Source organism: Carassius gibelio, chromosome B9, assembly GCF_023724105.1.
Source record: "Carassius gibelio isolate Cgi1373 ecotype wild population from Czech Republic chromosome B9, carGib1.2-hapl.c, whole genome shotgun sequence".
NCBI lineage: Eukaryota > Metazoa > Chordata > Actinopteri > Cypriniformes > Cyprinidae > Carassius > Carassius gibelio.
In genome coordinates, this window is record NC_068404.1 from 19,861,700 (window position 1) to 19,888,966 (window position 27,267).

A 27,267-nucleotide genomic window follows, 5' to 3' on the forward strand; every position below is an offset into this window, starting at 1 on the left:
GTCTTTTCTTTGCTTCAGTATTTAGTTATTGGAAAGAATGTTCTATAGTTGGATGATTGAGTTCCCTTTTTGCCAGTGCTGGCCTTTATTGCTAGTAGCTGACCTTATGAAGTTTCCACAGAAGAGGTCTGTTAGATCATTTAGCCTTTGTCATCCTGTCATTATTCAATCATGCAAGGTTTGTTTAAGCTCTTCTACAGTTCCGACAAATTTCTGTTCAGATAAAAAGTGAGTTTTACAAATTATTGTAACAAATCCAATTCTTGAATATCAGAATGTAGGAACTGCTACAAATTATATTTATGGATAGTTTAAAACAATGATGTAAATTTTGTAAAGAGGTTTTGCTGAATTAAAAGCTGTAGGAGACACATTAGTCAGCAGTAAACTATATTACATAGATCCCAGCTGTGTTCCAATTCAAAGGCTGAATGCATCAAAAGCTGCATTAGAAGACTGAATGAGTCCCCTGAGACAGTTTGTGAACCCTGATTTGTTTTCAGACTATTGAATGTAACTTTTAAATAGTCCATCATAAAAAAAGTCCCATTTAACAACGCCAGGCTCGGTGCAATGATATTATAATTCATTAGCGGTCACATTACTGAAATCTCACTGACAAAAGGTCCATTGTCTATTCTCAATAGTGTAGTTATGTATGGAGCACAGCACACACAAAAAAAGTCACTTTCAAAGCAAGCAGATTTTTACTGCATACTGTAAAATACTGCAAATTTGCGCAAGCAACTTGAATCAGGACCAGAATCTGAGTGGGGAAATCATTTGACCTTCCAGATAGAATGGATTCCAACTGAAATTATTGACAAACTGGTCAAACAACAGTAAATGTGACCATACTTGTACTGAGAGTGAACAAATCTGACATTCTATGACATGCATGACAAATTATTTATAAGGTTCGCTTTGACATGCCCAGTGCAGACACAACCTCTCTCATTTTGAAACATTCAGATTTGCATTGTGTGAACACCCTTGAAAGTGTTCTTTTACTTTGCAAACCATCTCCTATTATCGCAGAGCAAGATGTTCAGTAATTGCAGTCAAGAGGTTTTCAAAAAAATGTGGACTTTAACACGCTCCATCTGCTGCACAACCATTCAAACATGTCCTGACTCCATGTACAAGAAGAGGTTATGGAAAAGTACTGAAGGATTTTTGGACACAAGCCCATCCAAATTTACAAGAGCAAAGAATATGTCTCTCACGTTTGAACTGTGTTGATTCAACACATATAGCATATGCCTTATTTACTCTGGCACAAAACAAAGTCAAATTTAGCCTGAGCATACTTCGTTGTTTTTATTGTATTTGTATTTTGGCCAAGTGCCTTAAATGTACGTTAGCACATTTCAAAACTCATCCATTTTCAGACACTTCCCGTACTAGGGAATCATGTTAATAAGAAAAAACAACAAATGACAAAACACTCCGTTAGTCCTGAGTTAGTTAGTTATGTAATCATTGGTAATAACCCACTGCATGGTAGCAAAGAAACTCAGCATCATACAGTTATTCTTATGGTCGTGGGAAATAGCACCCACTGACAAAACCAGCAGAGCTGGCAATGTGGTATGTAATTTGGTTTGAGCACTTGGAGAGAAACCTCATACTGTAATTGTAACACTGAGACACTGTTCATTTACCGAGGTGTTTCATGGTTATTTTTTTCTGTATAAATCAAAGGAAAACCAAAATATTGCAAACTAGGGGGGAAACAAAAGGAAAGTGTATATGTTTATAAAAAAATTAATTGTGTCAAGAAAGTTCTTTTTTCCATTTATTCTGATATCCAGTTGTTTTTAGATTCACTTTGTCTTCAACATCAAGTTGAATTCAGATCTGCACTCCAGATATCACACACAATTCACCATCATTCCAAGTCTGAGGAAATGCAGAACAGATGTTCCTCAAGGATCCGTCCATAAGAAATCACTTACACTGGCTCTCAATAATGTTTTTATTGCCTCACAAATCCATAGATGTCTTACCCCGCAACATGGCCTGCTAACCTTTAACATTAGCCTCAGTATTAAATAGTTCGTTTTAATCTAAATAAAAGTTAATCAATATAAGACCTAATGAGTTTCTAACTGCCTAAATTGACTTGCAACATCCATAATTGGCTGACAACTTCCTGTTCTGAAGTCCCTCTCAGTGATATTTAAAAGACCACCATCATAAACACACAGTTTTCTCAGTGTTAAAGTAGTTTTAAAAATATTTAAGTTAAACAGCAAGGACAAAAATGTCACATGAAATATTTTTGCTATAGCACAATAACAGTCGTGTTTGTAACCCACCAGATCTGCTTGTGTTGATGGGTGTGTCACCACAAACCTGGGACACAAGCTGTGGTCCGCTGCACTCATGGAACAAACACCCACAGGTCTGTCTGAAGCCCAAGCACAAACACTGATGGTTCTTATTAGAGAACTACAACAGACCGTCCCTAACACTAACGTGTCTGACAATGTTCTTCTCATAAAGGAATTTCTCGGAAAAGTAAATTGCACTTTTAAAGTGTGATCATTAGGCAACTGTATAGTGGGGTCGGTTGTTTTAAATTTCCATCACAATTAAAAAAACAAACAAACAAAGAAAAGGAAAAGTTGATAATTGTTATAGGCCTAAAACCAGGATTAGGTGCTTCTACACCCTTGTTAATCAGATATAATTTCCCTCTGATTTTAGGAACAAATTATGGCTAGGGTTACGTTTAAGGGTAGGGACTGGGTTAAGTCTGAATTTTTGGACAATAATGTTGATCCAGGATCATCAAAAGATGTTGATCCAGGAACATGTCTAACTTGGCAAAATCACGAGTAGACATACGTACACATACAAAATAAGTTTGCTGAATTAAAAACGCAACTTGATGAGGTTACAATACGAGGTGACAATATGAAGACTTTGCCTTCAAAACTCAATAAACGACATTTAAAAAAAAAAAGTGTTTCTGCCAAAATCAGTATTGTTTCTGGTCGGTATTGAAAAGTAAATTTTTAGCAAAAGGCGATATTCTAAGAGTTATTGGGTCACGTTTTCTCCCCTTTATCCAAACTGCGACAAACCCCATTCTCGCTTTTTTGCAGGATGCGATATATACACAGCAGTGAACACACACACACCGTGAACACACACCCGGAGTGGGGGGCAGGCATTTATGCTGCAGCACCCAGGGTGCAGTCGGAGGTTCAGTGCCTTGCGGTGTTCGCCAATCACATTCCACTGGGTCAACTGGCCAATCAGAGCAGACTGTGCTTGTCAGAAGGAGGGACTTTGTAAAAAAAACAATGTGTTTGAGAGAGGCGGGGCATAGAGGACCTACAATAATGTACAGTATTTGAAACATAAAATGTTTTTCTAACATTAAACCATGTCTACATATTCTGTTACACCAAAGACATCAAATAATGATCTTAAAAAAGCATCATACTGTATGACTCCTTTAATCAAAATGGATTTATTGCGTTTTGGAACCAAAATCTTCATTTGTAGCATACCATTTTGTAACATGTTGCATTTTTTGCATTGAAAGTGATCACATTTGTTTTAAAAACAGCTCTAAATAGCAAGCTGAAAGTCTGCTAACATACCTACTCCAAGTTGTCAAGAAAGAACAGAAAGTACACCTAACAGGTAAGTACAAATGTGCAGACACAGCTGATTAAATGCTACCATTACAACTCTGTACTGACTGGACCTTTTCTGCTGTGTACACAAGTAACCTTGGCCTTTTCTGTATATGTGTGGGTGCATGTGTGTGTTGCGAGAAGGGAATGGAAACTGGGAGAGAGGTGAATGTGTGGGGGCGAGGAGTGGGAGAGGTGGGTCAGTCCTGCCTGGAGCTGCACACAGAATGTTGTTCTAATGCCTGAATGTGGAATGCCTTATTCAAACACTGTAGTCAGAGCTGGCTCCTTAAGGGTTTAATATAAAATAGCTGACTACCCTTCTTCAAACAGCATTCTGGGGGATGCATTTGATGCTGAAAGGTACATCAAATAAACAACAAATAATAAGGTCTTTGAATTATATATATTTTTAAGTGAGTGTGAGAGAAGTAAACGCTTTCTGAAAGCATAAGAAGATCTTCAACCCCAGTAAGTTGAAACTCACAACCCTTAATGAATGACACAAAATAACATGCATTTATAATTTTTCTGTTTAAACAAAGTAGGTTAGTTTGATTGTAAAGGATTTTTGACAAGCTGTCTGTGAGTTGTTCATTTAAAACACTGCACTGTTAAAACAACCTCTATTCTTATATAAGCAATAACAGGTGCTTTATCTGGTAAAATTCAAGATGGTCTGGATCATATTATGAACAAACCCAAGACTATGGACTTATCCAGAAAATGAAAACTGGCAACTGTCAGGAGCTGGAATACAGTATAATATTTCTTGAGTTTGTGGTCTGTAGCAACAGTCCCAGACCCTGAAAGCAGATTCTCAATCAAATAATTAAACCATGGGCGTCCAATATCTAACTAAAATGTATGAATTTGCCAGACACATTTTTCCAAAGTGAACAGTATATGTTTTCATGAGAATCAAACCAATAATTTTGGCATTGATTTTGCCAGGTTTGTGTAGCTGAGCTACAATAGAAACATCAAGCAGCTTGTTAAAGTAATCAGCACTATTTTAATATGATTAACAACATACTGCAATAAAATGAACAATCTGTCATTACCAGAACTATAGTGCAATGGACTATACACATGATATATGAGAGCTGTGGCCCATGGAAACCCTGGTCTGAGTCTGATCTGGTTCAAGTAGGGAATCATGTTCCACTATCCACTCCTCGACTATAATAAAAACAATGAAAGTCAGTGGGACCAAAAACAGAAGAAAAAAAGCCATACAACTTTGGAATGACATAAGTGAGTGAGAAATATATGTTTTGTTTTTTTCATTTTTGAGTAAACCCGATATATTATTGTTAACCAAAACTAACTAAAACTAAATACACTGAATTAAATGTACAAAAAATTTTTTTTAAAAAATTATTAAGGTAAGTGGTCGCAATTAATTTATTTTAGCTACATTTAAATACATTTAGTTGACTAAACTTCGAAAAAAATATTTAAATGTAGCTAAAATAAATTGTTTGCAACCACTTAACTTAAAACATTTTGTGTAACTTTTTTCAGTGCAAAATAATAATAATGATAATAATACCCTTATTTCAGCTTGTTCAACATGTCTTATTTTCATTCCACATTAGAATCCACATTTTCCATTTTCTTTTAAGTATATAGACATAAAAAGACTATTAAAAATGACAAAAATATACACAACAAGACTTTAAATAAAATTAAAAATAGCAATATAATTTAATTCAAAATACCACCAAAAATATAATAGTCTATAAAATGATATTAAAATTACACTCTTATGGGTGAACAATCCCTTTATATACATAAATGTATAATGTCCATTTACACTATGACTCTGGGTCATTACATGGTCAAACTGTATGACAAAGAGTGATGACACTCTGCTGTAATGTTTGCAAGGTCGAGTGTGCACACTGTTGCAAGCGTTCCAGGTACACAAACAGTGCGAGGAAAATTAATGGCTTGTCCTAAGGGTTTAATTTCACATGGAGAACAGATTACACTCTGCTCTTCCCGTTCTTTGCTTTTCCCGTACAGTCTGTTTGACAGAACTCAAGCTATAGTGGAGCAATCCTTGGAGAGATTACAGGTTTTACCTGGATTTTACGGGCTGTTGAGGTGACTGCAACTGGAAACAGGATGGAACAACAAATGCTTGAGATGCCTTCATATGATCTGTGTAAAACAGACAGGAACAACAGTGGATTCATTATGAAAATATTAACACAAATCTTTGCTAACAGGCTAAGCAACAGCATATGAAAACCAGAGCATGTATAACTTCAATTCATTTTATCATAAGTTACAATTTTGCTCTGGTACAATAAACTTAAATAAAACACTTTCTTTTACTTTTTATGGTGTGTTGTCTTAGTGTGGGTGGATTTCAGACATTCATTTTAAATATACAGGTAGCTACTCATTCTGTGTGTAAGTGATGCAGTAGTGTGCCAAAAAACTAATGGCACACTGGATCTGAAGCATTGCTCAGGCCATTTATTTTTATAAAGATGAACTAAATGGCTAGTTTTAATGCTGTTCTCAGCTATTCAACACGTGCCAAGACACTGGGCTGTTTCATGGCTCATTTACCAGTAGCTTTTGCTCTTTACTTGGTAGCAGGGCCAATCATATTATCAAGCCTTTTACTAGCAAGCGGTTCCATAAAAATAAAGCTTGCAGAGTTGTGTATTAAATGCTCCTAACATTATTAAGAATTAAAATATGGCTCCTTATGGAAAGTAGAAGAGATTGCTAATCAAATCAGTCTATATTTGGATCTAGTCTGGGTCATTTTTATTGCTTGTTTAATGCTTCTGTACTTAATAAATTTAAATTTGATGACATATATTACCTTTCCCCTTCAAGTTTACAATAAAGACTCCACATTCGGGAACAAGAGCGGCTGTGTACTAGACTGAAAGAGGACTGTGAGTTCATGGGTGAGGTTTGAGCAAAACGCATTAGGCCTTCTGTAGAGGTCTGTGTCCACACATACACTTTCATTGTTGGCATATATAGACTGAGAGCATATTTCTTAACTTCTGTGACATTAATATTGTACTTTATATGTTACTGAGCAGTTGGTGTGTTGTACTAAACTGAGCTCAGTAGCCTATGCAGTGTTCTACACCAAGGAAAAAGGTCATTTTAATATTCTTAATCATTTTAGTTATTAATGTAGTATGGCAGAGAGCTTTATGGCTATGTACGCATGGCTGTGTGATTCAGCTTTAAGCAGGTGTGTTGTTTTTTCCCTGAATGTTTTTGTGATTGATCAAATCGGTGGAATAAAAGATTTAGTGATTCATTCAGACAAGTCAACTCAGCCAGTTGTTTTGTTCTTTAATAAATAGGTGCTGCTGAATCAATCAGATGAGTTTAAAGTTAAATGAATCACTCATAAAGACAGTTCTGTTGAACTGCTAAATGCTGCTAGATCGTATTCAATGACCAGAAATTATAATACAATATAAGCTCAATCTTTAAAAAAAAAAAGTTCAAAACATCTGCAAATGCTAGTGGACACCACTCTTCACATGGTTAATTTAATGGCTTTTGTCCATTCTATTTTCAACTTCATCCACTCTCATCTATCAAACCTAATAACAGGGGACTGTGGGTTTTGGACTCCATTACTGCAATTTCCAATTACAGTTCTGTAGAACTGGAGGAACATTGCCAGTGTATCCTTGTATCAGGATCTGGATGTTGGATGAATTTTAGCTTCCAATTCTCATATCCTTCATATTTGTTGTCTGCTTTTTAGTTATTTTGATTTCGATGTCTTAAAAGAAATATGATTCTTCCCTGTCTGGTTTAATTGTTTTAATCTATGCCTCAGCTCAATCTGTGTCTGTAGAAATCCTCAAAATATTCCAGAACTTTGTATGGTTATCATTTACAAAGTTGCACACATCCTCCACCCCATTGCATGTTCGTTAGTTAATCCCTTTGAATGTTCAGTTTTAGGTTTTTATCCATTTCTCAGAGTTCCACACCACAGACTTTCCTCCATGATCAGTGCAGAAAATGTGTGAAAAGTCTGCTGATTCCATCTGAGCCTGCTAAATGTCTAATACTGGCATAAAGATGTCAAGTGTTATAGTTTAATTACATGTTTCTGAGATTCTCATCACTTAAAGGGGTTTGTTTATATGATGTGATGATCTTTCATAGCTGTTTACGCGAATGGACTTAATTACAGACTTATGTACTGTGTTAAGTCCCACATGTGTCAGGAAGCGAGCATGAAGGGGAATAGAGGATTGTGGGCTGGGGAAAAGCCTTAAGCATGTGCTGCTCAGAGTCATCTGTTAACAAAGTAAAAAACAAAAGTAACAGGTAAGAAAGACCCTGGGCTTTTAAGCAGAAAATTTCAGTAAAAAGAGCCAGATGTGGATAATTCCATACATTCAGATGTTATCAAATCAGTTAAGACTAGAAAGTAACTTTGCCTTTGGAATGGAATGTGTGCACTAGTCCTACTTTTAAACTTTTAGACCAACCAATGCACTAAAATAATTGAGTTTCACTTTTACAAGGCATAATAATCAGAGATGTAATGTAACTAGATAAACAACTGCTGAGAAGAATTTGGGGGTTTAATATTTTAACCTGTATCAGGTATATGATTGTATATACACTATATTATCTTTCAGGCTGAGCTATTCCACAGTCACACACCCCCTGGATTCTGCTCAGCAGCTGTTATCCAGTTGCATCATCTGAGTTTGGGGATGTTTTAAGGACCAGAGCCAAACATGTGCTGAGTATACATATCAGGGGCCTACGTGTGATGTTGATTTCACATTACACAGTTCCATTATTGAAGTCCATCTGAATTGTTTATTTCAAGTGTTTTACCTATTATTCTCAATGCTTAAAAATAAACATTATGTTACTAATTTAGTTATTATTAACTAATTAAGTTATATGACTGGTTAGTCAAAAATATGTGATGTTTTATTCAAATGTGATGACAAAAGTGTCTTTAAAAACTATGAAAGTAAAAACTTAGAATGTTATAAAATATTCAAAAATAAATAGATGATGAAGTGATCCTAATTCTGTTTAGATTTGCATTAAATCTATTTTCTTTTTTTCTGAATGAAATATGACCCCTTCACTGGTTACCAGAGTCCTACTGCTTTTCATGATATTTCTGTGGGTTGCCAGTCGTTGTATATTTGTGTCATCTCTCAGTCCATAAAATAAATTAAAATTCTTATGTTCAGCAATTTAAGAGACTGTCTATATATCTCAATCAAATTATATTTTCAATGTTTGTTTTCTTGTGCCATTCTGTTTAGTTTATCGCCATTGTAGCCTTTAGTTTGCTTTTCAGGCATTTTCTTTAAAACTATTTAGAAACAATATTTACCGAAAATGTTTCTCTTCGGGTAGGGGAAAAATATTCACAGCCAACATTTAATACAACCATTTTCAATATAATATTTAAATAATTTTCTTTGGCTTTAAGAGCAGTGAAAAAAGAAAATACAATTTTCATCATTTTAGAAACTACATGTTGTCTTTATAATATTGCACTTTCTAAATTTATTGTTCATAAATATTGCTCTCTTATTTATGAAACGGGTCTTTTCATTGAAGTATTTGCAGGTTTTACACTTACTCTGATTGCAGGAGTAAATCTCCGCGCACTGGCACCCCTGAGCTGCATGGGTTGGTCCTGTGAGCTCGTCAGAGGATACGGAGGCTGCTGTGCTGTTGCTTTCTGACATGTCTGGGAAAGCTTCCAGTGATAAGGAGACGCACAGAGAGTTTACCAAACTTTTGGAAGTATTTCTGTCTTTTTTTCTCATTTTTCGCAACGTGCATTGTGTTGAAGTGGCGCGTGTCAAACTTCTCGAAACTGACTGAGGACCGGAGATTTACTTCTTAATATCTATTTCCAGATGATTAAGGGATTGTATGCATTTTAATACAGGAATGATGAGAAAATCTGGCGCTGGGTAGCGGTAAATACCTATTTGCACTGATCCAACCAGATCGCGCGCTGCTTGTTCAAGAAATGTTTCCTAGACGCACTTACAGGTAAAACCAAGGTCGATTTAACTTGACCGATTTTGTCTTTTTTTTTTCTTTTTTTTAAAGAAAATTATTTTCTTTGTTTGTTAAGTACCCAACTATGGTTTTAAATAACTTTTGCCTTGTTCTGCATTGAGCATCAGAATTATAAACACTTCTAAAAAAATAAATTGGATCTTATGACGCTTTACTGGATTGCATCTCTCTACTGACTTAAGTGTTATTAAAGTTTTCAAATATGAGGGGAAGGTACATTTTTGGTTTCGGTGTTTTGTGTCTGTTGACATGGGCTGTTTACATGTCAGAGAGCAGCCCGACCGATAAACAAGCCAAACTCAGACTGATTTCCTTAAGACGAGCAAAACAAAACAAATCACGACAGGGTTACGTGAAAACACGTTCTCCTTCATCGATTTATGAGAGACGCCAGCAGATGCAGGGAGATGAAGGTATAAATGTTACCAGGAACGTCCAATCCAGAAAGGTCTTGGCACAAAGGAGACCAGCACAGGGTGAGTCTAGGAACCCAATCCAGCAAGATGATGGAACACCTGGAGCCAGGGCCAGAGCATCCCGCATGCCAAGCAGCGCTGGTTCTCCAAACTTACTGGCGTCATTTGCAGGAAAAAACCGCCTGCTGGTTATTTCTGCACCTCACGACTCTGATGGCTACTTCAGATTGATGATGAGTCTTCTCAAACCTGATGTTTACTGTGAATTAGCAGAGCGGCACGTGCATCAGATTGTTGTGTTCCACCAGGAAGGGGAATTGGGTGGGAAAATCAGACGCATTACTAATGAAGGAAAGGTGATGGAAGAGCCATTAGATACAACTATTATTCCCAGGCTCATGAACTTTCTTAAATTAGAAAAAGGAAAGTTTGGGATGGTCCTTCTTAAGAAGACGCTTCAGGTAGAAGAACGCTACCCATACCCTGTCAGACTGGAAGCGATGTACGAAGTTATCGACCAGTCGCCCATTCGCAAAATGGAGAAAGTCAGGCAGAAAGGCTTTGTCCAGAAGTGTAAAGGGGCTGGGGTGGAGGGGCAGGTGGTCGAGGGTGTACCCAGCACTGACCCCCAAGTGAACCCACCAACGGAGAGGAGAAAAGAGGTGCGAAAACCCATCCGAAGACCGACAACAACAACTACTCCAACTCCAACGAGACCAACGACCACTACCACCACCACCAAAGCAACCACCACCACCACCACACGTCCCCCAACTACAACCCAATCCACCACTACAACGACGACAACAACACGGCCGACCACAACCACAACACGGACCACCACCACTCCAAGGACGACGAGAGCTCATACTACCCCTCAATGGATCCCAGCACACAAGACCACCACTGAGCCGTACTATTACAACCGTAGAGACAGACACCAGACAACCTCACCCACAACCCTTCCCGTCTACACCAAAGATGACACCGCAAAATACAGGGACAACCACACAGATAAAAAAGAATACAACCACAGACATTCCAGCATAATACCTACACAACATAAACGGCCTAAAGTTAAGCCTACAAGGAAAAAAAATGGCGATAAGGAAATTAGCAATACATATGAAGAGAAATATGATGTAGGTGAGCCCACCAACATCTATCCTGAAGAGAAGGAGGAAGAAATTGTGCCTGCCAAGAAAGGCAAGGGCAGGGCGGATAAAAAGAAGAAAAAGGACAAGAAGGACAAGACGGAGAGGAGGGGAAAGGGTGGTAAGAAAAATGGAAAGAAAGAATCAAAGATCCATGAGAAAGAAGAGTATCAGAAACCAACAAAAAGACCACCACCACCACCGCCGCCCCCTTCGCCACCTAAAGGAACTCTGGCAACCTTTCTGGACTATTTTGAAAGCAAAAGAAGACTAATTGTGAGTAGCTTTGTAAGTAGTCTGATTAAGAAATGTGGATTTCTGTAATTTATTATTAACTGTTCTTCTGTTACAAACTCTTCACTTCAGTTGATCACCTCTCCAACAGAGGAGAACACCATGTATGTTCAGCAAAGGGATGAATACTTGGAACATGTGTGTGAGATGGCCATCAGGAAGGTCTCCATCATCACCATCTTCGGCATGCTTACAAATAGCACCATGAAAATAGATCATTACCAACTTGGTAAGCCACATTCATCTAGTTAAAAAAAATAAATATATGTGCATATATCAAATATATACCATATAATAACCATGGAAAAAGCATCAAAAAACTTTAAAACTGATAGGAGAATGTGTTTTCATCACTGCCTGCTTTTTCCTGTTATCCTTTCCTATGTTTTGCTTTCCTCATTTTTAAACAAGCACTGCTGAGAATCCATGTCATGTTTTGACATATGGACATTTAAACCCAGGTTATGGAAGTTCCGGTCAGAGCATTCCATCCATTCCCACTGAGCCGAATTGAACTCACCCATCATAAAATTCCGCAACGTTCATGAAAAAGAACAACTGTTTCCTGTTCTTTGAGAGCTACTAGTTGTGACATGGAACTATGAATGGTTAGACTGAAGATGGATATGATAAACACAAGCCATTTTCCTTTGCTGGAGATTAAGGGCTTTTAATTTGCCAAACAAAAAGCGCCTTTTATCCAACAGTTGGCACTCACTTGTAAGTTAGGGAAGCACTTTTCCAGATTATGACCTCATATGACACAGAACCTCAAAGCAAAGGATCTTAAAGTTTGGTCTGGGAATGGAGTGAATGGTACTTGTTCAAGTGTCACGGAATGCTGCTAGATGAATCAAATGGAAGAGTGCAGAGAGTCTGCCCTGGCACGTTATTCTCTCTAGCTCATTATCCAAGACATGGGGAAAATGTCTGTTTTCTTTGTAGCTGATATTCTGACTGGAGAGTTTTAGCTCTTGACAGATCAGACAGTTTTGCAGGGTGGGTAGATTGGTAAAGCATACAACAATCTACATTCTTACAATTTCTTCATTGTCAGTGTTGTTGTGGAACTGCTCCACAAGCAGGGACGTCTATGGCTTGAATTCAAAAACACTGAGTATTGTTGGATTCAAACAAATAGCTCACTCCCTCAGACATGCTAAGATAATCAGCACCAGATTTTTACCTGAAATTTAGCTTTGAATGCTTCCTACCTATCTGTTTTTACCAGGGTTGTGTGTATTTGGAATTATGAATGACATTTAAAGAGGTTTAAAGGCCTTATAGATGCACTATATGGACAAAAGTATTTAGACACCCCCTTTTAATGAACAGTTTTGACTACTTTAATAATTGATATGAGTACAAATCTTAAAGCATAGTAGGGAATTGTGTGCTTCTAATTTTATAGCAACAGTTTGGACAGGACTCTTTTCTATTCTAAAATGCCAATGCCTCTGTGTATAAGACACCTTTCAAAAAGAAATGATTGATTCAGTGCAGTGTGGAAGAACTTGACTGGTCTGCAGAAAGCCAAGTCATAATCCCAGCTGAACACCTCTATTGTGACTTTAAACGCATACCTTGAGCCAAAAACTTGTCGGCAAACACCAATCACTTGTATATATTTTAGACACTTCCAAAACTGTTGGAACAGACATGGAAATAAAAGGGGGGTGTCCCAATACTTTTGTCCATATAGTTTATGTAAAAGACATTGATGTATGGTGATGAGTTTTTGGCTCAAGGTCTGCATTTACATAAATACACTGACTGAATCAGTAATTTATTTTTGTCATGTTTGGATAGAAAAAGGTCCTGCCAAAACTGTTGCTATACAATTAGAAGCACAAAACCATTATACAGTATGCTTAAACATTAAGATTTGTATTCATAGAAATCAAAGTAGTCAAACCTATTCATTAGAAGGGGGTGTCCCAATACTTTGTCCATATAGTGTAGCTAGATAGATAGTTCCAACTCAACTCATCATTTGAAAGTAAGCTAATTCTTTAATTCAAAATTTTGCACAACCCTGGTTGTCACCAGATGTCACACAGTTAGATTCTAGAAGCGTTTAGACAAAATGCTTTGAAAGGGTTTAACAATGACATCGTCATCATCCATCCTACGTCTGAATGAGTCAGTGCTTTGACTTTTCTTCCATATACTCATCAGTCTGGTCTACGTCAAATAGCTCTATGCGAGGGGTCCCTCTCACTGCCGCAGGATGGAAAAATGGAAGCAAAACAGGTGCTCATAAACATCTCTCTCTTAAAGAGAGCTAAGTGAACACATAAGGCTCTTTATGAAGGCATATATCTGCCTGGCACATTCTGAGCATTTATAGCCTGCCAGCTCACTGTGACTGGTTCTAGTGCAGCATCAGAGGTACTAGAAAAGGAAACATGACTGACTGTATGATCAACGGTTCCTAAACCACAATTAAAGGTCCTGTGCTGTGGCTATGGTAGGCATATATAATTAGGAGAGTTGCTGAGGCTAAACCTAATCTCTCATTTTCCGTTTGTAATTCTTATGATGTAACTCCATAGAGAGGGGATTTCATTTTATCCTTATTATTCAGAAACTGTATTTATTTGTTTTATATTCAGATTCCTAGTTGTTGTTTATATAGTGCTAGTCAAGTAGTACATGAGCCTAAAGCCTCCTTATTATATATTCTGGCCTTGAGAGATAAATAAAGATCTTATTTAAAGAAAACCACATGTTTAGAGGGAGAAAAAGCATTCCGGCTCTGCTTTGATTGGTTTTTAATTGTAGTTCACCTCCCGTGCTGAAAGTGGAGTGCCTTAAACAGTCGGTTTTGTTGTCCACTGGAAATCAGAGCGAGAAATTCTTTGGATTTTGCGGAAAGGAAAACAAATACTTTGGGTTGGCCGCGTCTTCCCGTGCTGTCTCACGCACCCACAGAGTTTCCACAGAGCAAAGAGGGTCTTTCACATGAGTTGCTCTGTTTTTATCTGTCTCTTGTATAGCAAAGGAAGCCATGTTCCCAGAATAAACACACAGAGCTGCCTTCCCTAAGGCCCTGCAGCACTTCATTAAAAGACAGCATGTCTGGTGATTTTCCATTTAGACAAACAGCAGAACAGCATTGAGCTCCTCGTATAGCCGAGAGCCTCACTGTCCCGAGTTCTACCAGCGTTGACCCCACTGGAGGGGTCGCCCTGGGTTCTGCATGTTATGAAAGACACGCATGTCTCTTTGAACTGCAGTCAAAACAAAACTAGCAGACTGTGGAGCCATCTGTAATCTTCTGTATTTATCTCTCTGGTTGGTTGATCAGTCTGTGGGATTTTGTGTGGTGTCTTTGCAGAGAATGACAAGCCCATGAAAGGTCTGAAACAGGAGGATTTGGAGAACCAGGATCTCATCACAGAGCTGAGGAAGGAGTACGGAATGACCTACAGTGATTTCTACATGGTCCTCACAGATCTGGACATGAAGGCCAAGGTAAAAGACACGTAACTTGGCACATATAACATTTTCACCACTTTAAAGCTTGCTTCTTCCACAGTACTTTTCAGGCGTACGTGAGGTGTGCCAGTGTAAAGCTGAGTCCTGTTTGCAGACAGCTGGAATACACAAAGAAGCCACTGTGCAGTCAGGCAGCGGATAGACAGTAAAATCTATTGAAAATCCTCAGAACCGTAGCCAGTCAGACACCCACGAATACTTGGTTAATTCTGGGCATGAAGTGTTTGAACTAAATTGTGAGAGCTGAATGTCGACGCAACTGACTATGCTAATAAATAAACTGCCCACAAATAAACAGGAATCATCACCGTCGCTGTAAATGAGACTTTTAAGAACGTTTGAACATCCATATTCATTGAATTATGTATGCCTTCATTAACTGGGTTCAAAGTAATGGTTACTATAAAATAAATCAAATGCATAGCAAATAAAGCATTAATACTTATAGTTGAATTTACATAGAGAAATAAGATAATAATAAAAAAATAAAATTGCAAAGTCAAAAGAATCTTGATACTGGACATTGCGTTTTGGATTGCATTCTTGCTTGAACAGCAGATTTGTTGTGGTTTGCAGAAAAATGTCAAGAATTCTTGACAGCTCTGTTGATTTGACACATCATTTTGGGTTTGGCATTCGTGGCTGCTCAAAACCTATTGAGAAAATCCCCTTAATAGTGAAGATATCTTGGTTTCTAGCCCTCTATGAAAGCTTGTTTTGTGTATCTTTTTATTTTCAGCAATATTATGAGGTGCCGATTGCGATGAAGGCTGTGTTTGATTACATCGACACGTTTTCATCACGCATCAGAGAGATGGAGCAACAGAAACGTGATGGGGTGACGTGTAAAAAAGAAGACAAGCCAAGATCCTTGGAGAACTTTCTTTCCAGGTAGTTCATAAGCATTTTCTATTGAAAAGATTCATTGCTGGGAATCTTACAAGTAATGATTTTGGGCTACTCGATTTTAGGTTCCGCTGGAGACGCAGGTTGTTTGTTATATCTGCACCAAATGATGAGGAATGGGCCTATCAGCAACAGCTCTATTCACTAAACAGCCAGGCATGCAACCTGGGTAAGAATAACAATAACTAAACCTTCGGATGTCACTGAAGGAGAATCTGGATAAAAATGCCAGATAACATTATTGCACATAAATACACATTGCATTTTTGGGGAGGACATTTTTATTCTAGAATCTTGAGGGGTTTGCAAATGTTTCATTCTCGTGTCTCAAGTTTGCCAAGATAATATCTCGCATTGATTTTCTCTTGTCACTCAGTGAAGATTGAAACCAGATTATTGTTACTGTAGTTCAGACTAAGCCAGCTCTCATAAACTCCATTGAGTAATGGATGTGGAATTTTTCTTGATAAGAACAATGTGTATTTGTGATGATACTTACATTCAGAAATGTTCCCAGAAAATAAGCTTGAAACAACAGCAGTGGATGTTTGCCATTTTGTCTTTTCCCAGAAATCCTGACAAGCACATAACTTAATGTAATTAACTGTAATTAACTAACTATTCAGCATCCATCTTTAATGGATTATATAGCTCTGCATAGAGTAGGTGAACTTTATTGACATTCAAATAGTATATTTATTAGTGGTGGTTTGCTAGCCAATTTCATACCTGTTGGTCAAAGTTTTGACCCCATCCAGTCAACAAACCTGGAACAGCTAATAGTGAAGGGTAGCCTTAGTCAAATTCCACATCAAATGCCTTTGGAAATCATAAAGAGATGTTGCTAGTTTTGAATAAACTAGTTAATAGCAACTAACAACTTCAGTTTAGAAACCTGAGGCTACAGGATTCACATTAGATGTATGACTGTGAGTAATTTATGTTGTGGAACAAAATGTGAAAGTTTCCTGAAATAATGTTAACCACATACTTTAATTTACTCATAAATTCTAAACTGCTATTCCAAAAAACATTCAGAAATTACCAGAGGGAGCTCTTAGAAAATTTGCTTACAAACTGACGTCTTTACTCAGCTCTATAAAAATAATAATTATGTGGCAGAATGTGACCAGGGAAAGATCTTAGAACAATCACAGTGTTTGACAGGCATGAACCAAAAAAAAAATCCATTTAAACTGACGTAAGGTTTGAATATCGCTGTCCAAGTCGGACTTAAATGTCTTGAGAAACAGCTTTGTTTATTAATACATCCCACACATATTCCATTACCAACAATCTGTAAGCAGCAAACATGCAAACATTTCAAAACTCAGGCTTGAAATTCAGATTTGAGAAAAAAATCTTTCTGTCTTGGTTGATTTGCAGGTCTTCGCCACGTATCAGTACTGAAGCTGGTGGGAACAGAACTGATAGACATGGGAGGAGTGTTGGAGCTTTACCCAATCAATGGTAAGACCACTGATGCTGAAACACTAGAAGAAAAAAAAAACAAACAAAAAAAACCTACACTTTTGGGAAATGAAACTTACCAGTAAACTCCTACAGTAAAATGTGGTTTAGACTTTGAGGTGCAAGAAGACCTTTTTACAGTTATGTAAACACTTGTAGCTATGGTTTTTAAAAGCATCAGATGCTTACTCAATGTGGTCTTAGGAAACATATAAAACAGATTGTTTTGCACTTGTAGTAAACAAATTCTAAAGAAAAGTCTAGATGAAAATATACCTCCGGACAGGCAGGTGTTTAGTGAGTTAAGGGTTAATCAGCACGTTATGTTAGATGTGGTGGTGTTGTGTTGACACTGGCTGCTTTTTTAGGTGTCAAAAGCAGCCAGTAGCCTCTGGTTTCAGGCCATTCCCTGGATGAGTCAGCCTCTCCGGCTCCAGCCTGGCTCAGAAATGACCAGACAGTTCTCACAGGAATTATATTTTGCAGGACCGAAATGAAAAAGGACTCAGGTGTTTACATATTTTCCATTATTGTTGAAACTTCAGACAGTGTTGCGTTCACTGGCACCGAGGCTCCTGTGTGTTTTGAAAGACTGCATCAGCAGTCTGTCTGATGCATTAAGATCAAAAAGTGAAGCTGTATTTAGAGTGCTGACATTGAAGACTTCATGGCAGGACCCATATGTAAGATAAAAGCAAAGTCAATAACTGACAAAACATGTTGGTTTTATAAAAATAAATCTGGTTTCTATGAAAATGTTCCATCAGAGATTTTTGTAATATTATGTATGTTAAAAAGCCCTTTACTTAAAGTCAGATGTGCATATATGAGTTTTGCTAAAGGATGGAAAGATGGTGGAAAGATATAACTTCTAGAATTTCTATTTAATTCTGTATTGATTGATTCATTTCGACAGTTAAAAAGTTTCCTAAAAATCAAAGAATTTTTCCATGGTAATATTACAGTTTATTACTGTACTTTTACATAAAACAATCTCACAAACCCCTAACTTTTGAACAGTAACTATTTAACTATATACTAACTATACTTTATACCAACTTTAACTGTCAAGCTTGACAAAGTCAGTGTAAGTGGAAACAAAATTAAATGTTTAATAAACTCCCTTAAAGGTGGCAGAAGATTCAACAGGGTTGAAAAGAGGACAAAAACTAATTCAGTATTCTCTTAGAAAGTGCATAAAGCACTTCAGAAAAAGAAAACTGTGGACGGTGAAAGCAAGATTTTTTTTAATTCAGTAAAAGCTAATTTTAGGTATAATTATGTTTTATATAACTTTATTAAATTACACTAATGATGAATGATGACATGCACATTGGCTCAGCTAAAACAAACATTTTATAATAAAAAATATTGCATTACATGCTGAACTCAAATCTATCAAATAATGTGAAGTTCAGTATCCCATTAATCAGTGCCAAGTCATTTGTGGTGAACAAAAGGCACAATTTTCTGTATATCGATCATATGTTGTTTATGTGCACCTGCACACCTGTTTTTTTGACACGCACGTTTGTGTGTTTCAGGAAGTGCAACGGTGGAGCGCGAGGGCATTTCTGCCACTCTAGTGAGGGACATTAGAAACTATTTCCAGATCAGTCCCGAATACTTCTCCATGCTGCTGGTGGGAAAGGATGGAAATGTCAAGTCCTGGTACCCGTCCCCCATGTGGTCCATGGCCATCATCTATGACTTGATCGACTCCATGCAGCTCCGCAGACAGGAGATGGCTATCCAGCAGTCTCTAGGCATGCGCTGCCCGGAGGATGAGTACGGTGGATATGGCTACCACCATGGCTATCATGAGGGGTACCAGGATAGTTATCATCAGGGTTATTAGGGTTATTACGCTTCCATAAGACAGTGTCAGGGTAGGAGATAACTAAAAACTTACCTTTTAACTGGTTTTACATTTATCGTATAGAGCTGTTCATTCTTAAAGATGCATCTCCTCTGCTTTACATCTGTCTCTTAATGTTGGGGTATATCGTTTTACATCTATGGACAAACTCTTTTGTAGATAAAGACGTAAACAAAACATTTGTATTTATTGGATGTCTTCTCTATAAGAAGTGATCGTTTTTAAAGGTCACAACCTGCTTTTTCTTGTTAAACAATGTTTTGATATTGTTACTCTATTTTTAAAGAGCACTGTCGCTTTGTGTCTTATTTATAAACGTATAAATTGTACTTTAATTTCAATAAAAATATATTGTATTGCTATCATGCCTTTTGATATATGTTTCCAAACATTGCAAGTCAGCTCTATTTTTAGCTGAACTTTTTTAGAATACAGTTGAGATTTGAAGGCACTCAAATATAGGTATATCAAATATATTCTTAAGCACAGTCAAATTAAGTAGTTGACTTTTTCTTTGCTTTGCTCCCTCTGTTGGTCAGTAATATATCAGCAATTGCCACAAAATAGCAGTATTATTAAGAATTTAAATAAAAACTTATTTTAAAAAATATATTTTAGCAAGTAGGATTAAAATATGGATGTTTATTATTGCAAAAATCCAAGTATTTTTAAAATGTCAACAAAAACGACATCATGCACAATATTACACATGCTTTGAATCGCAATTACATTCCCATTACAGAAGTACATTAAAATTTAAACAAGCTCCTCTTACATTAATACTATCACTGTCACTTAGTCAACTACTTTATGAAGGAACCAAGAATAGACCAATCAATAAATATGAAAGAAACACTTTCACAAACCCCCATGAGTTTGATACATGCTCATAATGTGTAAACAGTTTGTAGAAGAAGAAAATAAACAACTCTTTAATCACTTTGCATGTCACCCAGACATTCCATGTGACTGAAACAATTACCAGTCATTATAAAACATTTACATAATACATATAACGGCTGATTCCAGAATATTTACATGATAATTAGAGAGATGAGATCAAAACAGACTCAGAAAGATTCTTCTTCAGATTCACTCTCTGTGTTAGCCTTGGTTAGTCTCTCCAACTCCTCCCCATCCTAAAAGAAAAACATAAAACACAATCATGAACTACCACAGACATTCTTTTCAGACCACTGTAGAAAAATATGACAGCTTTTAGGGACTATATATATATATATATATATATATATATATATATATATATATATATATATATCTTTATAGATACGTAATCGGTGGTACAATCCAATGAAGAAAGTTTGTATCAGTTTTGGAATTTTTTGTAGAGACCATTCGTACAGAAGATAGCCTCGTCTTTTAAAAACGTGAGAGGCAGCAGAATGGAAAAGACTGCAGGCCATCAAAACATTAATAAAAGCATTTAAAAAAAATTTAAAAGTGCTCAAGCAAGACACAGAAAAACGGAATAGCAACAGAATATTCAAACACACTCCTTCAGATAAAGACTAAAATGTATTCTGGATTGACACCACGAAGTGTTTACGGAGTAATTTAATTTTCTAAAAGAACTTAAACCAGAACAAAGTAATAAAATATGTTTAAGAGATACTGGAGTAAGTATGGGTAATAATAAGTGCTGGGTAATCACTTGTAAGGGATGCAAGACATGACTTTGAGGCTGTAATTAAAGCTGCAGTAGGTAACTTTTGTAAACATCTTTTACATATTTGTTAAACCTGTCATTATGTCCTGACAGTAGAATATGAGACCGATAATCTGTGAAAAAAATCAAGCTCCTCTGGCTCCTCCCAGTGGTCCTATTGCCATTTGCAGAAATACACCGCTCCCGGTAAGAAACGACCAATCAGAGCTGCGGTCCGTAACTTTTTTGTGCTCAAGATTTACAAAATGTATGAATACACCATGAATGGATTTTCCAAACCGTGTTTTAGCTTGTCCTGAATCACTAGGGTACACCTATAATAACGGTTTATATTCAGACTATTTTAGATTGCTTCGGGGATACCGCGGCGGAGTAAACCAGTACCTTTGTGATTCTTCATAGACATAAACAGAGAGAAATAGCTCCGGCTACGATGTTCTTCCGCAAGATGCAAGCAGTTGTGTTTATTAACTGCTAGAGCGTCAAAAGTTGCGGACTGCAGCTTTAATAAGAAATGTTGCTGGTATGAAGTCTTTATATGGTCTAATGCTTAGATGATAGCATTGGCTTCAGCAGTTAACCGTAAACTCTGACTGCAAATTCTACTTCCATGTATATGATAATTAGGGCTGGGTGATATATCTAATGATATGGTCATGCATATCTAGTCAGTAAATCTGGTACCGTGATTAGCGCTAAATCACCATCACATGCTTTCAAATGGAGCGGCACTTAATAGACAGAGCTGTAGATCACTGACAAGCTACGCAATATCACGCTCATTATCCCACATGAATCGCCTTCAAATTGAAGAAGGTTAGAGAAAAACGTACTGTGCCATGGTATGACAGTAATACTCACTCTCTCAAGAAAGAAACTCGTAGTCTTGAATGCAAATGGAGAAAAACTAACTTGGCAGGTTTAAGAATTGCATGGAAAAACAGTATGTCCAGCTATAGACAGGCTCTAAAAACTGCTAGGGTAGAGCATATACACAAACTCATTGAAAATAACCAAAACAATCCAAGGTTTTTATTTAGCACAGTGGCTAAATTAACAAATTTCCAGACGCCACCTGATTCAAATATTCCATCAACGTTTAATAGTAATGACTTTATGAATTTCTTACTCATGCTAACTTAATTGGATCATAGTTTGTCCGACCTCCTCTACAAAGACCTCGTTGATTAAACTGTCAGAGTGCACTTCAAAAATTAAGGTGGAAACGAATAACTCACATGGAATAAATGATCAACTGAGATACAAAGGGACCTTTTTAAATTATAAAGAATGTTTCAAAATGACTCTTACCCCTCTTGACCTCTCAAACACCTCGCCATTGATGACCCGGAGCCTCTCTTGTTGTAGTGCGTACTCTGGATCCTTCAGTTTGCTGCTGTGGTAGATAAAGATGGCTAGCAGTACTACAGGCGCCTGCAGGAAGAAATCCATCGATGGATGAAAGTCAAACAGGAAGAGAGAGAGCGCAGTGATGATGACTGTGGTGATCTGGCCTGTAAGCACATGGAACATGTTGTCACGGAACTTGAGAATGAAGGCCACCGACAGGCCTAGGGCAGCTGTGACGAAGACCAGAGCGATGGAGAAGATGTTGTGTCCGTAGAGGAGGCCGCAGTGTAGTGTCACATCACGGTAGTCAGAGTGCAGGAGCAACGTGAGGCTGTTGAAGATCAAACCAAACAAATACAGCTTGCTGTTCTGGATGAAGATGCTCTCCACTAGCTGCTCCCCCTCTTTGAGGATCTTCTCATTGTAGATGTTGGCCAATGCAGAGATGAAGCACTGCAGCAGCAGCAGGACGTAACCCAGGCCGAAGCTGTTTAGCTTGTGGATGACCTGGCTGTCCCACAGCTCACGTTTCCAGTATGTTTCATTATAGTTCTGATGCTCTGGCTCGGGATGGGCGTATTTTAGGCAGCTGTTGGAAGGGGTGGAAATGTGGGCTGGGTGGATGCCATGTACAGCAATGGCATGCTGGTCACCACTGCCAGTGGTCAATGACACAATGGACAGGAACAACACGATCAAAGATGCCCACTGCACCCAAGACAGGCGCCTCCTGCAGGTCAAAAGATGGAAAGTCAGTAACAGATACAAACATTTTTTTCAAGGATATTAAACGGATATCAAGAAATTATGGTACTTACTTTAGAACAACACGGAAGAGAATGGCTGTTGTAAAAATTACAATGTTGGAAAACATAACTGCCATGGCCTATTAAAACATGAGAAAAACATTAATGTTGTTATCGTTCGTAAGTTTGGGGTGAATACAATTTTTCCTTTAAAGAAAATGACGGTACTAATTTTTCTCTGAAAGTTGATCAAAAGTGATACATGTATTTGTAATGTTACAAAATACATTATTTCAAATAAATGCACTTTCTATTCTTTGAAGAATGTATTGTGATTTCCACAAAAATATTAAGCTGCACAACAGTTTTAACTTTATTATTAACATTGAGCACCAAATCAGCATATTAGAATGAATTGTGAAGGATCATGGGACACTGAAGACTACAACAGTTGCTGAAAATTCAGCTTAGCATCACAGAAATAAGTAAACCTGTTATTTTAAATTGTAATAATATTTCACAGTGTAACTGCTTTCGCTGTATTTTTAACAGTATTCACTGTATTTTTCAAACAAATGCAAATAAAATCTTGCAGATCCCAATTAATTTAAAGCTTACGAATACATTTATTTAATATATACGTTTACATATTATTTTTAATATATACATACACATTACTAAAATATTTTTGTATAAAGTAGTAAGTGCTTTCCGAGTCATATTTATACATAACTATAAACGTTTAATATTTCAACGTACTGGTTGCAGATAGGTCATCACATAGAAGATTATGAGGTTATCAAGGAAGTAGAGAAATGCAGGAACGGACCATTTCAGGTAGCTGAGAAAAGAGGCACCAGATGAACAGCCCAAATCTTTATAAGAGCGGCCCTCTGGAAAACAAAAGAAATCCTTGTAGTCCCATTACAAATAACATGTACAGTAAGCTGAAATAACTTTGGAAATGTAATGGGTTATAGTTTACAGGTTACCCTATTTAAAATGTTATAAGGAATATAACTATTTCAATTACTTTATTAAAGTAATGTAACTGATAACATTTGATTACTTTTCTAAATTTCAGCTGTTAATTGGGGTGGTTAATCATTTTGAAACATGTAAACCAGGCAGTGATCTACAATGTTGATCAGTGTTAAAAGAGTATATAACTCAACACTGATTACTGTTAGACTTCTCAAAATCCTTCATCACTTGAATTAAGATGAATAAAATGTACATTTAAAGCACAGCTAACACAAAATCAGACTTTAGCAGTTTTTTTTTACTTTGAGATCATTCTGAGGATAATTACAGATTTAAAATCATAAGAAATAATTGAATAGCTATGATACTCTTTTTGAAATCAAATCTTTGCATAGCTATGACAGCACTGGCATCTAACAATGTCTTGGTGAAAAAAGGACATCTTAAGAAATAAAGCATATGCATAAACCCAAATAAGAATTAAAAAATAATAATAAACTCCCGAAACAATGGTGTCTTGTATTTCTAGAGCAGTCAATGCAATTTGAGAAACAAATTAATTAGATCTTTATGTTTGTGAAAATAACCGCCTTTGTAATCATTAACATTTTCATAAGTAACTGTAATTTAATTAGGGATGCACCTGTTAACCGGCCATAAATCGGAACCGGACGGTTTTTGCTTAAAATACGCGATCGGCAATCGGCCGATTTTTCCGGAAGTGCGCTCGCGTGCACAGACTATATTGTAATCGTTCGCTATGTCATTTGTGTGGAAGTATTTCCAAATCTGTGCGCAGGACACAGGCAGCCGATCAGTACTGGAAGTGCAGAGCTTCATGTCTGAGGCACAGAGATGGTCAGCTCAACTTTGGATGAGAAACGAAACGGACTAAACTGTGACAAAACTGAAATGTTTTTTTTTTTTTTATTAGAACTTGCATACACGTTTGAAAAGCCAGAAATAAACGTCAGTTATGCATTAGGATGATTATTTTTATTTTACCTTAAAATTACATAGACTTTATTTGATTTAAAAATCACCTGCTGTAGCACACTGACAAAAAAGTGTTTCATTCATCCAATTAAAACATTTTAGGGTAATGATTAACATCTATATTTTTTTAGTTGAGACAATAAGTTACTTATTTTTCATTGGCTCAAGTAAAAATATAGATGTGAATTCATTATCCTATTTTTTTTTTTTATTGGATGAATGAAACACTTTGCATCTTTGTTTTATTCGCACAAACATTATTTGATTTTAACATTTTGGAAAATGTATTTATATAGCATAGTTTTATTTAGTCTCACTGGTAAAGACCCTAAAACCAAATTTAAAAACTAAAATACTGAATGCTGATTAAGAAACATGTTATTGAATGTGTGTTGATTGTGTTGTTTGGATTATAGAACTATGCAGTTGTTGCCTTTAATTTCACATGGTTACAGTTAATCTTTTAATTAAGGCCAGTTCTCTGTAGTTTCAACCCAATTCAAAAACAAAAGCTAAATGCTGATGTCTGTATCATCTATGTTTGTATTAAATGTAGGCTACTTATTGTGCAGATACTGCTGTTAATTTCAGATGGTTACAGTTATTGTTTTCATTAGCCAAAAGCAAGTTTGGCCTATTAAATACCAAATATCTTGTTTATGCACACTTTCCTTCTTTCTTGTTTGTTGCTTAAAAGATAAAAAAAAAAATGGAAATCGGTATCGGAATCGGCCAGTTTGTTTGTAAAAAATTGGTATCGGAATCGGCCATGAAAAATCATGATCGGTGCATCCCTAAATTTAATTACACTTTTTTTTCTCATTAAATGTAACTAATTAAATGTAACTAAAGTGCTTAGTATGTTAATGAGTATGGTTTGAGAAAGTAATTTTAGGACAATGAATCTGACTTACCTCGAATGACCACCCGTACTGACATCACTAAACAAAATATTAGTTTGATGGCCTCTGCCATTAAATTCACAGATGCAGGAAGAAAGTCATATTTGTTTGCTGCAGGTAAGAAAAAAATTGTTGCAACAATATTTAAAATGCACATTGCAAACAGTAAACTATTGGTGGTAAGGAATCATAGAGTACATTAAGTTGCTCTTTGGTGGTGGTGTAATATTATGTTACCTTCATTGGCCGAGAATTTTAGTAATAAGATGCGACTGGTTCCCAAGGTGACAAAACCCAGACCCAGAACTAAAGTGTAGGCTGAAGATCTTGAGCACAGCCGTGAAAAAGGACAGCAGCGACGGCATGAAGAAGAGGATGAGGATGGGGCCATTATGGACGGAGTATGCCAAGGCTGTTCACAGAAGAATGAACAGGATCAGTGAGAAAACATCAGACAATCATATCAATCACAACACTGAACCACCAATAAAAAAATGAAATAAGAAATCGCATAAATTAGTCTCTCCAGCACTTTCACACTTTGTCAAGACGCGTCACATTCTGTATCTAGCGCTTTGTTTTCTACATGATTCACAAGCACACATGATGAGCAAACCAACAAAATATGCATGAAGTCACTGAATGAGGGATGACTATTGTGTTTTCAGTGTTTACACACAGTTCAGAAGGAACACGGACATTCTGTCTTTTGTGAAGACAGCGACATCTTTTAGTGCAACACTGTTTAAACATCGAACCACAAAATGGATAGATGATTACGACATTATCTTAGAGATGACATAGAAATAGTTTACACACATTCTGGATGTAAAAGAAACACTGATGCTAGAAAGCAAAATGATTCTAAAAGTCACATTGGTGTTCATCACAGTCATTCAGCGTGATTGTTATGATGCTAACGGCGCAAAGAAAAACGACAGGATATTCACAATGTATCTAATATAATGCGAATTTGGCGATAAATCACAAATAAATTAATATTCGGTGTTTTATTTACCTACCCATATGTTCTCACTTGAACTAACAACCTGCCCACGGCTTCCGTATCTCTGAGCATGCGCATAATAGAGCTACGTCATCGTTTGGTTTAACGTTGCAAGGCAACACGCTTTGCTCATAAATAGTAATTAGATTATACTGACGTTCATTGGTCATATTACAAAGATAAAGGCGTGGCTGGCTAATTAATATTAAAATAATCTTTAGTCACAGTCGGAATAGTAAATT

At 36.8% G+C, this 27,267-nt stretch overlaps 2 protein-coding genes across 3 annotated transcripts; one reads left to right on the forward strand and one right to left on the reverse strand.

The window, feature by feature from the left end:
• Positions 1–9,360: 9,360 nt before the first annotated feature.
• Positions 9,361–19,716, forward strand: ccdc80 (coiled-coil domain containing 80). Its single transcript, XM_052566046.1, has 7 exons — positions 9,361–11,580; positions 11,671–11,827; positions 14,939–15,075; positions 15,839–15,990; positions 16,071–16,174; positions 17,392–17,475; positions 19,020–19,716. The coding sequence occupies exons 1-7, from the start codon at positions 9,937–9,939 to the stop codon at positions 19,331–19,333; spliced, it is 2,592 nt and encodes an 863-aa protein (XP_052422006.1). The 5' UTR covers positions 9,361–9,936; the 3' UTR covers positions 19,334–19,716.
• A 260-nt stretch (positions 19,717–19,976) lies between these two features.
• slc35a5 (solute carrier family 35 member A5) lies at positions 19,977–27,121 on the reverse strand. Of its 2 annotated transcripts, none has more exons than XM_052566047.1 (7): positions 27,042–27,121; positions 26,257–26,431; positions 26,032–26,130; positions 23,897–24,030; positions 23,210–23,277; positions 22,353–23,121; positions 19,977–20,493 (listed from the first exon to the last, which is right to left on the reverse strand). In XM_052566047.1, the coding sequence occupies exons 2-7, from the start codon at positions 26,408–26,410 to the stop codon at positions 20,425–20,427; spliced, it is 1,293 nt and encodes a 430-aa protein (XP_052422007.1). In that variant the 5' UTR covers positions 26,411–26,431; positions 27,042–27,121; the 3' UTR covers positions 19,977–20,424. The 2 variants fall into 2 exon arrangements, with proteins under 2 accessions (XP_052422007.1, XP_052422008.1); XM_052566048.1 differs by having other exon boundaries at positions 27,038–27,115.
• Positions 27,122–27,267: the final 146 nt, after the last annotated feature.

Coding starts and splice junctions, on each gene's coding strand:
- ccdc80 (XM_052566046.1), top strand. CDS start 9,937: ATGAGGGGAAGGTACATTTTTGGTTTCGGTGTTTTGTGTCTGTTGACA. Junction 15,991..16,070: donor TTGGAGAACTTTCTTTCCAG/GTAGTTCATAAG, acceptor ACTCGATTTTAG/GTTCCGCTGGAGACGCAGGT. Junction 17,476..19,019: donor GGAGCTTTACCCAATCAATG/GTAAGACCACTG, acceptor TGTGTGTTTCAG/GAAGTGCAACGGTGGAGCGC.
- slc35a5 (XM_052566047.1), bottom strand. CDS start 26,410: ATGGCCCCATCCTCATCCTCTTCTTCATGCCGTCGCTGCTGTCCTTTT. Junction 26,131..26,256: donor AAAATTCTCGGCCAATGAAG/GTAACATAATAT, acceptor TCTTACCTGCAG/CAAACAAATATGACTTTCTT. Junction 23,122..23,209: donor CTCTTCCGTGTTGTTCTAAA/GTAAGTACCATA, acceptor TTTGACCTGCAG/GAGGCGCCTGTCTTGGGTGC.